General features: G+C 54.4%; 5 protein-coding genes across 5 annotated transcripts; 4 read left to right on the top strand and 1 right to left on the bottom strand.

Annotated features, from left to right (window-relative positions):
* Positions 1-1751: 1751 nt before the first annotated feature.
* On the top strand, positions 1752-3850 carry AYO20_03434 (hypothetical protein; the record flags this gene model as incomplete). The annotated part of the gene is made up of 5 exons (XM_022641737.1): positions 1752-1863; positions 1921-2001; positions 2071-2216; positions 2276-2895; positions 2971-3850. 5 exons carry the CDS (start codon positions 1752-1754, stop codon positions 3848-3850), a joined length of 1839 nt encoding a protein of 612 aa, XP_022502270.1.
* Positions 3851-5191: 1341 nt separating this feature from the next.
* Positions 5192-5789, top strand: AYO20_03435 (hypothetical protein; the record flags this gene model as incomplete). Its single annotated transcript, XM_022641738.1, has 2 exons — positions 5192-5437; positions 5502-5789. 2 exons carry the CDS (start codon positions 5192-5194, stop codon positions 5787-5789), a joined length of 534 nt encoding a protein of 177 aa, XP_022502271.1.
* Positions 5790-6689: 900 nt separating this feature from the next.
* On the top strand, positions 6690-8714 carry AYO20_03436 (hypothetical protein; the record flags this gene model as incomplete). The annotated part of the gene is made up of 1 exon (XM_022641739.1): positions 6690-8714. The coding sequence occupies one exon, from the start codon at positions 6690-6692 to the stop codon at positions 8712-8714; it is 2025 nt and encodes a 674-aa protein (XP_022502272.1).
* A 444-nt stretch (positions 8715-9158) lies between these two features.
* AYO20_03437 (hypothetical protein) lies at positions 9159-11780 on the top strand (the record flags this gene model as incomplete). The annotated part of the gene is made up of 1 exon (XM_022641740.1): positions 9159-11780. One exon carries the CDS (start codon positions 9159-9161, stop codon positions 11778-11780), a length of 2622 nt encoding a protein of 873 aa, XP_022502273.1.
* A 799-nt stretch (positions 11781-12579) lies between these two features.
* Positions 12580-13257, bottom strand: AYO20_03438 (adenylylsulfate kinase; the record flags this gene model as incomplete). The annotated part of the gene is made up of 1 exon (XM_022641741.1): positions 12580-13257. The coding sequence occupies one exon, from the start codon at positions 13255-13257 to the stop codon at positions 12580-12582; it is 678 nt and encodes a 225-aa protein (XP_022502274.1).
* Between the last annotated feature and the right edge of the window lie 2317 nt (positions 13258-15574).

Genomic DNA, 15574 nt, shown 5'->3' on the forward strand with positions numbered 1-15574 from the left:
GCGAATCAGGCCTCAACTCCTGCTCGGGTTTAGGAGCAAACAATGTCTGTTGTCCTTCTGATACAACCTGTGCATTGGATCAAGCGGGACATGTTGCCTGCTGTCCGTCCAACGCAGTCTGTACGGGTACAATAGCGGGATCGATCACTGGGTCGGTCACCGAGACTACGTCGGGGATAGGTACAACACCCAGTTCTGGAGTCGTGTCGATTACTGGAGTGATTGGAGGCGGCTCGACAGTGACCAACCCCTACTATCCTTTTGTCTATGCACCGACCTCCTTTCCTAACGCCGATCAATGCTCCAGCGCATTCACAAGCTGCCAATCCGCCTCAACCGCCTGCTTCACTTCACTCGCAGGGGCCAATGGAGTAACAATAGCCGGTCTTGGTGGAGGCATAACGGTACAAGGAGTCTCGGGCACAATTCTCAGCTCTGCAAGCTCCATTTGCAGTTCTCTGAGCTCGGTGGGATGTTCTGCTTTACAACAAGTGAGCCAGTGTACCATATTCGGAAGCGGCCCCGGAGTTGTTCCAACCACAACCGGTGGGACGAGTGGCATCATTCAAGTTGGGAACAATGGTCCTCGGCAGACAGCCTGTCCCGGAATGCTGTATGCAGCAGGCGCCGGAGCAGCAATTGGGGCCATGCGCGGGATAATATGATGTCTGGACAGTCTCTTCGATCCCACCTGCTGCATTTTGAGGAGTTGGTTGAATGTGTTGAAGCTAGTTAATGGACATATGACGACGAAACGACTTGTACATTGGCATCACAAAGCGTTGTTTGAGAAGGACAGCATCTGGATTTCAATTCTTACAGACCAGATCGAGACATCGGCGATACCACATGCTCAGGACCTTTTTCTGCGTATCTGGTCCCGACGCAAACAAGGAGCATAGCAGATGTTGGACATTCGAACCGAGCCACAGGACCTACATACCTGCCATGAGATCATGGCCCAAAGAATCCCAGTACACGAATTTCTGAGCGTTTCTGTCAAGATGGACCTGGACCTTTCCTTCAGCCGTCCAGCCGAGATCCGTACATGTGTTCCCTCGTGGAAGTCTGTTATAGCCGCCTGCCCTTACCTCGAATTTGTCTCTTGTGCTCTATTTGACTTTCTCTCTTCCTGTGGGAGAGAGGGAGCCTTCGTCTCAGGGAATAGGTGCTCCCTAACCCTGTTTCTACGTCGTGCGGTGGTAGCATCATGGAGGCAGACATGCCCCCGAAATCCTGCCATATTTTTTTTTCTATGACAGCCAGATTGTCTTCGGAGCTGATTGTCAGGTTTTATTACCCTCCTGTCCTTTCAATATGTGGTGTAGCGGATGGATATCCCTATTGACCTATCAGAAACAGTGTTTCCGGCCTCACGGTTCATCTACGAGTAACATCTGCCAGCCAAGCCCAACTCTGAGCATTCATGTTTGTGCTATTCGGCTTCCAAGACGAGGCCGGCAACGACACAAGAAGATCCCTCACCTGGGTAGTCAGCTGTGCCCACTGGCCCTTGTTCCGCTAATCCAATGGACAATGTTCAATATTACAAAGTTATATATACCCTGAGCTACCGTCGTTGCATGAGCTTATTCGTGTTGGAGAATAGGAGCACAAGAGAATATAAGACCCGTTACATGCCCTCTGTTTGTTCTCGTGCTCATTCTCTCCGTTTCGTCTCTGATTGCTTCCTTGAGAAGGATTATACCCTTGACGGGCTCACCAAACAGATACCACCACTCAAGTGAAGAATGTCTCGGAACATTCCGATCGTCGACGCAGATGTCGAAACAGACTGCCTGATCATTGGAGCGGGCCCTGCTGGGGCCTCTTTGGCATGTTTCCTGATCATTTACGGTATGGGTGAGGTGAGCATCTGGCTTGGTCGAACAATGGACTGACATCCCTCGGGGGCTCCAGGACTCAGAGTGATGGTCATCTCGGACGCGCCGGGAACGACGGCCACTCCAAGGGCGCATCTGATCAACATGGCAGGCCTTGGTAGAGATATGTCGTTTCCACCTCCCTGTCCCGGACGTGCGAGCCGAAAGCTGACAAGGTCGTAAAAAGAGTGCATGCGAGATCTTGGCCTCGAAGACGAGTGTCTGCGCCTGGGAAACCGAGGGGAGGCGCTCAATTCGATCCGTTGGTGCTACTCTATAGCCGGGGTAGAGTATGGACGAATCCATGCCTGGGGTGCTGGTCCAGCAAAGATGGTGCGTCTCGAAATGCCCTAGCTGATAACTTCGGGTTGCTGCTGATCAGTACAACCCAGGGCGAAGTGGCAGATGTCAGTCCTTGTGCGTCTCTGGATCTCCCACAGACTTACCTGGAGCCGATCCTGGTCCGCTATGCGACCACTCACGGCGTCAAATGTCTGTTCAACACGTGTTTTGCGGAACTCGAGGAAGACGCCCAGGGCTGCGTGACGACTGCTGTGAACAAGGTCCTCGGCCAGAAATTCAAGATCCGATCCCGCTACGTCTTTGGTTGCGACGGAGCAAGGAGCCCGGTGGCAGCTCAGATCGGACTCTCGTACAACGTGCAGCCGTCCGGAGGTGTTGCATACAATATCCTGTTCAATGCCGACTTGGGCGACGTGATGAAACATCAAACCGGACACTTGCATTGGATCATGCAGCCGGACACGGACCTGGAGCACGGAATTGCGCCCGTGTTGCGCATGGTCAAGCCGTGGCATCAATGGATCCTGGTGGTATTTCCCAAGCCAGGAGTCGACATTAAAGCATTTGGCTCCTCTCAAGAAGCTACGAACCAGGTCAACGATCTGATCCGGGCGGTAATTGGCGACGACAAAATTCCCTTTGAGGTGGTGGACATCTCGAGCTGGAGGATCAACGAAACGGCCGCGAAATCCTATTCCAAAGGCAACGTGTAAGCATCTATCTCACCTGTCATCACCCGCCCCATCCTCGGGCCGGACAGAGAGGCGTGCTGACAAGCGATCAGGTTTTGCCTGGGTGATGCGGTCCACCGACACCCTCCCATATTCGGCCTTGGGAGCAACACCTGCATACAGGACGCCTACAACTTGGCTTGGAAAGCCGCGCTGGTCCTCCAGGGGAAGGCTGGGAAGGCTCTGCTGGACACGTACAACGTGGAGCGGCAGCCCGTCGGCCAAGATCTGGTCAAGTGGTCCAACGAGCTGCTACGGAACCACGCGACGGTCTGGGGCGCGATTGGCATGTTTGGGGAGACGAAGGAGGAGCGCATCAAGGCCAACCAGGAACTGTCCGAGGCGTCCGCGGCCGGGAGGACACGACGCCGGGAGCTGTTTGAGGCTCTCGAACGCCACCGCGGCGAAGGCGACAGCGTGGGCATGATGATGAACCAGTGGTATACGTCCCACGCCGTCTACCTCGCCGACGAAGAGGGCCCTCAACCGCCCTTCCCCGGCGACTACCTCACCCAGGCTCGCGTCAGCACGTACCCGGGCAACCGGCTCCCGCACGCCTGGCTCAGCAGGGACGTTCCCAGCGCCGAGGTCTCGACGCTCGACCTGGCCGGGAAAAGCGCCTTTTCGCTCTTCACGGGCCACGGCGGAGACGGGTGGAAAGCCGCGGCCAGGCGCGTGGGAGATCGGCTCGGGATCACCGTCCACGCCTTCGCCATTGGCTTTGGCCTCGACTACGCTGACAAATACCGCGACTGGACCAAGAGGAGAGAGGTCGACGAGGACGGCTGTGTGCTGGTGCGACCTGACCGGTATGTCGCGTGGCGGGCGAAGACGATTGCAGGCGGAGGGACAGAGGGAGTAACAGAGACAGAGGCGGCGAGATGGTGCGAAGAAAAGCTCGAACGAGTCTTGCGGTCGATCCTGTCGCTCTAAGAGACTTCTACCTCTCTGTGTGTGTACATACAATGAATCCAAGGTCATGGATTCGCTGGCCATTATCTCTATCTCTCTGTGCAGGCTGGTCTGAGAGACAAGGACAAACTCCGTGCCTGAATCCTGAACCATGCCATATTCCATGCATCCACTCCCGCATTTTATCCCCCTCCAGGTACGTACCAACCTAGATAGTCTTGCCGCCCTGTTCCGTACCTGTCCCGCCAAAGCTACAGGGTTGGGTTGGGTTGTGTTGGGTGGAATGATGTTGTTCCAAGGTATACAGCATACAGTACGGAGGTATGATCCAAGGAGGACCGAATTGCTTACCATGGATTGATATACTTTGTGAGAAGTGAGACAAGCATGCGGGATGGTGTGTGAGAGAGTGAGAGAGAGTCCGGCACTAGAATGGCAGGTAAATAATGCTTGCTCGGGCTTGTTCAAAGCTTCTTGTCAAAGCTTACAAGTGGTTGAGTTTACAGTGTGTCAAGGCACGCAAAGGACGGTATACCTCGTATTATTCATTCCTCTCTTACCGCATGCTGCAGGTCCCTGCATTTACATTTCCATCTCATCTCCACCTCCACCTCCATCTCCGTCTCGAACCCCTTGTAATCGTTCGACGGAATACGTCCAAAGTCAATGACATCAAGACTTTGAGAAGTGACAGTCAGACACCAACACCTCCGCAACGAATCAGACAGACAGCTCGTCAAAAGTCTCTTGGGGATGGTTGCACTTGATTCCGGGGAGACAATCACACCCCTGGCCATCACCTCGTGTATAGCAATTCGTATCTCAATCGACAAGGGACAGTCTCAGGCTTCAGACTGACACCGTCCACGAGCCCGTCGGCTCGATGCAGTCTTGCTGGTCGGAGATCCATCATATCCCGTATCGAGAGCTCCCAGGCTCTCAGCAGAGGGGGAGTACACCCACTCCGTCGGCAGTACTTGGAACCTCAGTATACTTCCCACATTGTGAGATCACCACTGAGCCAGCTTGATCCAATCACTGGTAGAGACATCGACAAGGGCCTGTTCGGTTGGCCAATCTCGTTGTCGCCTCTGTGTATAGTCGACTGTCCACGAACGGGACGGGTCAGCATCTAGGCCTGCAGGTTGCCTCGCGTCCACTTCCTTCTGGCAAGTTGTAACCTCTAGATGAGATGTCTTTCCTTTCCGTTGCCTGCCTATAAAGTCTCAGTAAATTCCCTTCGGGGGAACGGTGTTTGTCTTTCGCTCGTCGTCGCCCTGTCCCGCAGAATCGTGTCCGCCAGCCAGCCTTCCGCAAACATCGTTCGTTTCGATATTCACTCGTTCATCAACACTCGCAACCATGAAGGTCCTCTCTCTTTTGACTCCCATGTCGCTCATGGCAGGTGTTATGGCTGCCGCAACCCCCAAGCGCGATGCTAGCTGGCAATCGTGCGTGTCGCAGGCTGAGGCTGAGTCGATCGTCAACCAATACATCATCGTTCTTGAACATACCGATGCGGCTGCTGCCAACGCCACCGCCCAGAGCCTCCTTGATGAAAACTACATCGAGACGAGCGACTCAATTCTGTCGCTCGAGGGACAGCCGGTAAGTCGAAAGCCACATGTCAGCTCAAGAGGACCAGGCGAATAACCATCTTTGTCAAAAACAGCTCGGGACCGCAACCTTTGTCGGCAAGGACAACTATATCAACGGCGTACTCAATTCACCGGGGTTGAGTGGGATCGTCACCCTCGATGTCCTTGTTGCCGGCTGCACTAACGTCCTGTGGTATTGGAAATTCTTGGGCGTCGGGAGCGGCCAGTACGAGGTCAAGGGCTTCAATCTGTTCGCCATCACACCGTCGTTGCAGCTCGCTTCGGCGAATCTAGAGTTCAATTCTATCGCTTGGGGTCTCGACACGGGGTATCAAGTCATCTTTCCCCCAAGTAGCAAGTAAAGGAAGGTAAATGGGAAGGGCGAGGTGGTTGGGTGAGACCGATCTCGGGGGTAACAGTCCGGTCCTGAGGCAAGGTAATTGCGGAATAATGATAGTTGAATCGCTGAAGAGTTCGAAGGAGGGAAATAAATGTACGAGGTACACGTATGACAAGACAATCAAGTACCAAGTCCTCGTACCAAGGGCTGCACGGTGAAAGGTGCAGGGTGCAGAGAACCCCATCGAGCTGAGAGCTTCTTTGAGCTCTGGACCTTGTCTATTGGCCCATCGTCGTCAAAACTTTATGCTGGCTCGACTGGGTCATCTATCCTCCGTCCTTTTGGCCTTTTGTTCCTCTTTACTCAAATAAGAAAAGATCCCTTAGGCTACTATCTTAGCTACAACGTCTACCGAGTCCCCGCGCTCACCGTTGGATCTCGGAACGAATCTACCGGCACTCGCTTGCCCACTTTCCCCCCGAATCCCCCGATCCTTCGATCCATCATTGTCCTCTTGTTGCTGCCATGGTTCATGGACAGGTACATGTTATCAGTGACTCTAAACAGCCTACTCCATCGCGGGAGGAGAAAACCAAGCAGACCGTGACAAGAAAGAAGCCGAAAGGCTCATCTTCATCTGCGCAGTCTACACAGCAGTCCACCGATGGCGACCACCCACAGAGTACTACGAAACAAAAGACGTCGGGTACATTATCTCCAGAGTCCCCAGACAATGGAGCACAGGGCACAAGAGATTTGAAGGCGGCGCCCTTCTTCAGCATTAGTCGCAACAAGTAATTGGCATCTCTCCAGCAATATGAGGCGACTTGCACAGCTCCTCAAATTGTCTTCATGTGCCTAGTGCTAACTGCGATATAGACACTGGAAGTATATCTCTTGCTATCAAGGATCATGGCTCAGCATGCCGATCGAGGTCCTCGAGAGCGTTGCTTATAGCAACTACTACGCCTCCCGTCCCCGACCTTTCACCCCAGCCTTGATCTTCGACCTGGTCAAGATCAGAAGACTGGTCGATGAGGCAACCGATCTCGTTGTTCGTGCTGCGAGTGGCATCGGTACTTTGGTCACGCAATCGTCATCCAAGAAGGGCATGTTCTATGGCAGCGATGCAGAGATACTGGGACTTTCAACACAGAAAGGGATGGTGTACCCGAAACTAAGTCGTGAGCGGCAATACCGAATGCGAGACCAAGCGACGCAAAAGTTATTCCAAGCTTACTGCTTGGATGAAATCGCTGCAAGCGTTATCACGATGCAGTCGGCGTCAGCCTTGGAAGACGTGGCAAAACTCGTGCTGGACCGCGAGGAACACAACCCGCATGCTCAATATGTCCACTTCTTCCACGAAAAGATTCCCTCCATGGCCATGGCTGAACACACATCCCTCCACCGTCTGAACGACGTGATCAGTCAGATGCCCACAGAACCCTCGCTGTGGAGGACGAGGGCAGTTGCCTCAATGTTCAAGAACGATATAGAGAGTGTGGTGCGAGACTGCACGCATGGTCTTACCGTGCACAAGCTATATCATCCCAAACACCAGAAAGACCAACAAGACCGGGCGCTACACAAGGACGCTGCAACGGGCCCCCCTCGAGACTTTCAACCAAAGGGTCGTTTAGCTGAAAAGGATCAACCCAGCAGCACGGAGTCCCAGCTGTTATGCCTTCGGGGTACAGGATATCTAGGTCTTGCGTGTGGCTGGGTCAGTGAAGCTTTGCACGGCCTTCCCAACAGTTGCTCTCGACGGACAGACGACGCAGTGTGTTCTCCCGGGGCGGGGGACGCTGAGGAAGACCAACAACGACAAGGTGCTGAGGCACGAAAGTTCGTCCGAGCCTACGCCAAAAGGGCGCTTCAGGATTTCCTCGTGTATTTGTCACACTTCGAATACACGCCAGGACTTCCCTCGGAGTCCACGGTACAATCCGTTGACAAAGTAAACGGCCCAGGGCCTCTACCTCGTACCCCTGATAGGAGAACACTCGACGTTGACTCAACGTCCGCGGGCTCGTCAGAAGCAATGCAGAGCCCAGAGAACATGAAGGATCGTCTGGGAAACATTGTACATGCCCCGTCGCCCTCACCGCCTGTTTACACGTTGAACGAATTGTTCGCGGCTGTACCTCCTGCAGATGTACCGGCTTGCGCTCCTGAACCAGACAAGGTGATTGATCCGAATCGTCCCATCTTCTCCAACCCAGACTTTGCTGAAGTCGTCACCTACCATCCACTCTTGGTAGAAGCTCTCCACTCCGTGTTGCTTTGCCACTGTCTTCTACAAACATCGACCAAGGAACTTCAACGACATGCTTATATGGTGGCACGTGTCACACGCGTCGCCGACGAATATCCTCTCTTTCTAGCACCTCGATCGCAGGCCCGTGCAGATTGGAAGGAAATTCTCATCCGTATGGAAAACTGGATTGGGCTGGAGCGGTCCTGGTCGAGTTTGTGTAGGCGAGTGTATCTTGCCGAGGGTCTCAAAAACGCCTCAGTAAAGGACAAGAAAGAACCGTCTGAAGGAAAAGCGCCACGAACAAAGCACACGGCCGACATGCAAGCATTAGCGGACGAGAGGATTACTGGCGACGAGAAAACACAGAAGCCGCACCACCACACAAACCTGGGGGCATCCCAGCTAGATCCCAGCATCGATAGTAACAACGAACGTCACTCCAAGACGCCAGACGATTGGGACTGGGAGGACGAGTACTCCCCAAAGGGTAGTGACCGGGCCAACGCTATTGTCCGATACCTCCTCGATACACCCTCTCCCAATGTAACTAATGGCGCTGGTCGGTCGAAGAAGAGGTCTGGTGGCAAGAGTAAATCGAAAAGGATGAGCAGCAATGTCTCGAGTGCACGCGAGACTGTAATGGCGGCTGTGGGACAGGGCGTCGAGAGCCTGGAGCTGGGGGATTGAAGGGGCGCCCAATGCCCACAGTTCGTGGGAGCATCGCTAATTTGGCGGGTAGAGCAAGCTGCTCGTATTTCTGGGACATTCTACAAGATTGTCATGAGCTGACCTGGCCAAAAGGATATGTACGATATGATCAGTGAAATACAAGGCAGATTCACTATGAATTCCCCCTCAATGTCAAGCCGAGATTTGGGTGATGCAAAAAGACCAATGACGTTGATTGGGGAAAATGTCTGTGGGTTTCGTATATCCGAAGTTCAACGACGTCAACGGACAAAAGGCATAGAATAGACACTTTGCACACTTTCTGGGTCAGCTGGGTGGGCTTTGGTGCTGAGTCCTTGTTTTCGTCCTACATGTCCTGATCCTCTCTCTCTCTCTCTCTCTCTCCTTATCAGATCCGCTCAAACTCGCCCTCTTCCCCGCTCGCGAGAACAGTTGATCCTTATGCCGACAACCCCTCCCCATCTGAGTCTCAGCATCACCAACCCCCTGATCCTCTATCGCACTCTCGTGGCAACCAGGAAGATCAAGCCCGACCCGGCGCAGCATCGCCTTGCGCTGCAGCTCCAGAAGCTGTACTTTCGCCTCAAGGACTACGCGCCGGAAATCGAGTACCGGTATCGGCTGGAGAAGATTGGGCGGAGTGTGCCGCGGAAAGCGAGGAAATCGTCGTTATCCACCACCGAAACGCAAGGTGACCGACATGGTGCCCAGCAGGGGAGAGGCACGTCTGATCACGATGGCGACCGCAACGGTCATGAGGACGAGGACGACGTTGGCCGCAGTGACCGCGATCGCCGCTGGACGAGGGCGGGGCGCATCTTGTCGTCGCTCGTATCTCTCAAGTCACTCCCGTCCACCACGCTGGCCTTGACCCGGACCACTCCGCTCCACCATTCTGCCCTCGCCATTGATTCTCCGCTGGGTATGCTCCTCTACGGCGAGGTCGGCCGGGGCAAGTCGATGCTCCTCGACCTTTTGTACGACAGCCTCCCGTCGCGGAAGAAACGCCGCTGGCACTTCAACACGTTCATGCTCGACATCTTCCGGCGCATTGAAGTCGCGCGGATCGAGCGACTCGAGCTTCTGCGCCGCTCGTCGACGACGAGAAGAAGCCTCTTTGGCCGCGACGACGTCGTCTCGGACCACGAACACGTCATCCTCAGCCTGGCCAAGGACACCGTCTGCGACTCGCCCATCCTGTTCCTCGACGAGTTCCAGATGCCCGACCGCGCGGCCTCGAAGCTGATCAACGGCTTCTTCACCGCCTTCTTCCACCTCGGGGGTGTTCTGGTCGCCTCCTCCAACCGCATGCCCGAGGAGTTGAGCAAAGCCGCGGGCATCGAGTTTGGAGACCTGCGCCGAACCGCCACCCCCGGGGGTGTGGCCGGAGGTTTCTTCGGGTTGGGCTGGGGTATGTCTCGCGAGAGTGAAGGTGAGAGGGCCGCGAAGACGGATTTTGGCTTGTTTCTGGAAGTGCTGCGCGCGAGGTGTGAGGTGTGGGAGATGGAGGGCGAGAAGGACTATAGGCGGGAAGGGGACGAGGATGATCTAGCCGTGGACGAAAGTGTCTTGGACCCAGATGTCTATGAGGCTGCAGCAGCTGAAGTTGAAGCTGAGAAACGTCTTGACGACATGGTAGACGATGCAAGTCCTTCGACCAGGAGCACCTCTGTCTCGAGCGTGAGCGCTCTGACAGAATCCACGACCTTATCATCCGATACACCAGCGCACTACCACATCGACCTCTCCTCCACGGAATCCGACCCAGCTTTCGAAAAGGATCTCCGCCTGCTCAATCCGTTGGCGACGTGGAACCCCATCACGCTGACAATCTACGGTCGTCGCCTCGAGCTGCCCTGCACGCAAAAGGGAGTCCTCAAATCCACCTTCTCGGCCCTCTGTGCCACGTACCTGGGTCCTGCAGACTATGTCTCGCTCTGCTCGACATTTCACACGATAATCCTGACAGATGTGCCTGTGCTTACGCTGGCACAGAAGAACGAAGCACGCAGGTTCATCACCCTGCTCGACGCACTGTACGAGGCGAGATGCCGGCTATTGATCCAAGCTGCCGCGCCGCCGGACAAGTTGTTCTTTCCGGAGACCAAGGTCAGAAGAGTAGGGACGGGGGCTGCGAGCAATGCCGGGGGCGATGAAGATGATGGCGACAGCACTGCGTCCATCACCTCCGAGTCCTTCTCCGAGATGTACCAAGACTCGACCGCCCCGTTCCGACCCAACATCTCGTCCTACACCGGGGCGAACGACACGCACTCTCCAATGCCTTTCCCGTCCTTCACCCCGTCCCTGCACAACCCCAACGCTCGAACCGTGCTGGCCGACGAAGACGCCGATTTTGGTCCCACGTACGGCAACGGGAGGGGCCACGGGATCTCGGACTCCAGCACCTCGCGCTGGGACGTCGGAAGGGCGACCGCGGGTCCAGATTTCACCAGCACGTCCGCCTTGACCGGCGAGGACGAGCGCTTCGCGTACAAGCGTGCGCGCAGTCGTCTGTGGGAGATGTGTGGTCGGAAATGGTGGGATGAGCGACTACCCATGGCTCGGCGGGTGAATGGTCACGATGATTACCATGGCGACAACCATGCACCGAAGGAGACCTCTCTGAGAGAGGCACAGGACCCGGATGCCGTATCAGCGCCTACATGGTGGCGGCCCATCCACAGCTCTGGGCGATTCTGGGAACCCGCCTCAACCACCAAAGCACAACCATCGGCAGCAAAGACACCCACGAACCGTCCCCTCAGAGACCACTCACATTCTCCTTTCCAACCACCTGGTCGCGACCATCCAGGCCCAGCTTCAACGGATACAAACCCCAAGCGCGACGCCATGTTCCGACACGACGCCTCACCGTATCGTAGTCGCCACACGGACCCGCCGCCAAAGTTTGGCTGGGAACACGCGTGGGGCATGATGCCGTGGGGGAAGAAGGCCGGGGAATGGGGCAAGGGCGTCGAGGGGAGGAGACCACGAGGTTACAGTGGTAGTGGTGGCCGCGCTGGTGCTCCTGGTGCCGGTGGCGGGTCTGGTGAGAAGTAAAGAGGGAAACACACCCGGAGAAGGAGAAAGAAGAGTTTTGGGGGGGTTGGTTGTCTCTACCTCCATCAAGAGGTACAGAGTATAGAGTCCAGAGTCCAGAGTACAGATCCAGAGAAAGGCCAAGGGAGGAGTAGACAATTTACCGACATATCTACCTACCTATGTACCACCTACGTATCTATCTATATGCGTACATATATACATACAACACATACATGCACACCCAGGTCCATACTCAGTTAGACAGACAATCACAAACGAGGACATGCCAAAACACGCGTGCATTTGCAGACAGACCCTGAAACGAAAGAAAAAAAAAAGGGTGAGCAAACTAGATATTCTGGTATAAATTAATGAATGAATGAATGAATGAATGAACGATAGACTGTTTATCTCTCTCTCTCTCTCCCCGCTTTCCTCACAAGAACAAAGAGATAGAGAACACAGTGTGGCCAACTAACTACCAACTACGAACAAAAGAGGAGAAGATTTCATTGTCATCTTCCCCAGTCCGTCCTTTAGAGATCTCGAATACAAAATCTGCAAATCTTCAAATCCTCAAAAAGGCGGTTTATTTCCAAAATCCTTCCTCTACAGTAAAAGATCCCAGGGCTGGCACACTCATTCATTTTCACCCACTCATCCCAGCCTAGCCATCTGCCTCATTTCCTTGTCGGTTATCGGCTCATTTGTCGCCGCCACGTCCAGTTCGTTCTCTATCTGCAAAAACTCTGATCTCTAAGAAACCCCGTGTCGTTGTGGCGCAAGTCTCCTCCTCGGCGAGACGGCAACGGCAATCTCACTCATCGTCATCAACGGCGGGCGGGGTGCTCAAGTAGCCCTTGTCCTCGAGGTACTTGACAATGATCTTGACGCTCTCTTCGACAGAGGTCTTGTCGCTTCGGATATGCACCTCCGGATTCAGCGGCTCCTCGTACGGGGCCGTGACACCCGTGAACTCAGGGATCTTGCCCTCGCGCGCCTTCTTGTACAGGCCCTTGGGGTCGCGCTGCTCGGCCACTTCGACGGGGACGTCGATCCACACCTCGACAAAGGGCACGCCCGGTTCGCCGCCGGGGCGCTCGGCCTCGTGCAGCTTGCGTGCGAGGTCGCGGTCCGCGCGGTAGGGGGAGATGAAACTGGTGATGGCGATGGTGCACGAGTCGGCAAACAGCTTCGCCACCTCGGCGATGCGGCGGATGTTCTCCTCGCGGTCCTTTGGGGAGAATCCCAAGTCCTTGTTGAGCCCGAAGCGGATGTTGTCGCCGTCCAGACGGTAGGCGTTTTTGTTGTACGGCTTGCGGATCAGAGCTTGTTCCAGCGCAACGGCGATAGTGGATTTGCCAGAGGCCGACAGACCGGTGAGCCAGATGGTCAGACCGGACTGCTTGAGGAGCCCAGCCCTGATGGAAGGCGTCAAGGGTGTAGGATGGTAGTGAATGTTGCTATTCAAGGGTGTAAGTATTTTGTCAACCATTTCATTCCCCTTTGTCGCTTTCTCAGAACAAAAAGTGGCGCAAAGATTGTTGGGTCAACAAAAGTTCTTGTTCACTAACAAACAACGAAATACAAAGTGAGGTCAATTCGACAAGCAAAGTGTGGTTAAGATGACAATGATATACATTTCAAGGAAAAGTATCCCAAGACACCTGAATGGCTAAACAAGACAAGGCCACACAAAAATGTCGTGCTATCATGCTGTGCGAACTGAACAGAACCCAGGAAGGAGGAACGTACGTTGCCATGGTTCGTAATGTGTTCTTGACAGAAACTGCTGATCTTGTTTCCTGACCAGGACGACGGTCTGATACAACAACCTCGAACTGGAGTTCGTTGATTCAGGAGACAGGAGGTGGTTATATCAAACTCCTTCACCGCTGTCTGCTCGTGAGGCGCTCCTCTACCTTTCCTTTTTTGGGTCAATTTTTTTCTGTTGATATCGGGAGTCGGAGCGCCAAGGTGTGTTGGCCTGTGCCACCAAAGTCTAAGCCGCTGATAATAAAAGGGGACGGTGGATTCATGGGGGCGGAGACATTCCCTTCTCTTAACCTCTTCAGGCACCCCAGGAAGCTAGACGAAACGTGTGTCAGCGGGAGCTTTGGATCAGACATCCAGAGGATTGATGCGGTCGATCTGTGTAGGTGAGTCCATACCATTTCGGCTGGAGGCGTGCGTGCTGATAATAATAAATGTGTTTGCTTCGTGTCGCCAGCAGCGTTCCGTTCCATTCCAGCGCTTCCGCCTTCCGGAGCAGCTGTGCCTTGTGTGTGGTGGGTGGGGGCTCCACGATTTGCGGGCAGACTGGCATTCTTCAACAGCCGTCATACCTGTCAACGTTTCGTTTGCCAGCCTCAGCACGTCGACAACCACTAGCAGTCTATGCAGGCTCAATGTCGTGCAGGGACCAGCGGGAGCAACGCCCGACGGACATGTGCAGTCAGCTCAACCATAAATCTCTGCATCCATCACGGCTATGGCACCTCTGGATCTGGGATATCCTTCGTGGACGCAGATTTAGGTCTGCTTTGCTCGTGCATGTTTTGAACTTGGATTTGGTGATGTGTTACCTCAATCGCAGGTGACCTCAAGGTAGTCGGCTTGAAAACGATGCCTCTTGCAGCAAACAGCACGGCCACTGTCTCAGAATGTCAGGCGCTCTGCATATTGGAAAAGATCGGATCTTACGAAAGTATGTTTTAATTCTCGGGCATGTCAACGATCGGCCGACTCCAAGATCGATCTGAGGAGCTGCTTGCTTCCGTCCTATTCTGCGAGGATCAGGTGGCCCTGGTACTGCCTGGCCATTCAGGGATGATCTTGTGTTTGAGTTGCCTAGGTGATACAAACAACCCAAAAGGATAAGCGAGGTCAGTCAGTCAGCCACCATCTGGACTCTTCTAGGGTGAAGATCCTGCTCCCGATGTCGGCTCTGGGGGGATCAGGAGTGATATCGCATACGATGCAACCTGGCACCTCTTCAGGAGAACATGATGTACCCTCTTCGAGAAGTCGGTGTGTTTCTTGATGGTCGTCGTTGAGAGCCGGCCGGATTTCCCTGCCGGCACTTGTGAGCCAGGGAAGCATTGGAATCTCGACCATGTTAGCGAGATGGATGTGGCTGGTACGTACACGAGCCTCTACACGTTCTTTCAGACAAAGAAAGCTGATGGATGACCAACGAGACAGGAATTACGAGTCGTCAATCGCCTCTGGCTGCAACCTGTGCGACACGTTGCACCGTTTGTGAAGGACAAACATGCCCTAGCCTTAGGACGGTCCATGCAGTACTTAGGGAGCAAGTATCCTTCCCCAGACTTGTTTCTTTGTTCTTGTTGTTTCCCATCTCTTATGGTCTTGGTGCCAATCAAACTGGCGGTGTTGAGATTCTGAGATCAATTGTTTCCCCCCTGTTTATATCAAAGTCTCTGATAAATGCTTAAGACTGTTGACAGTCTGCTGACAGCCACTGAACATTGTGCTGCTCTGCAACAGTGTGATGATGATGGTTGTCGCGCGTGGGTAGGCAAGACTTGTCTGAGTCCATTGGAGGCTGGATTGGGTCGGCCGCGTTGGTATCAGTGGCAAGCAGTGGCAGTGGACACCAAGGCGGAAATACAGATACCGGAGTCGCGTGAGGAACTCCATCAGCTGGAACGCATTGAAGAACAGAGGCTAGGGGGAAGAAAAAAGTCTGCACTTCAGGATCTTCACGACGGACTGCAACTGCGGCTGCGACTGGCACTGGTACAGCCAAATTCAATGGGCGTAGGTGGATTCTGTCTGCCAGTCCCCTT

Source organism: Fonsecaea nubica (assembly GCF_001646965.1).
Source record: "Fonsecaea nubica strain CBS 269.64 chromosome Unknown Scaff16, whole genome shotgun sequence".
Lineage (NCBI taxonomy): Eukaryota > Fungi > Ascomycota > Eurotiomycetes > Chaetothyriales > Herpotrichiellaceae > Fonsecaea > Fonsecaea nubica.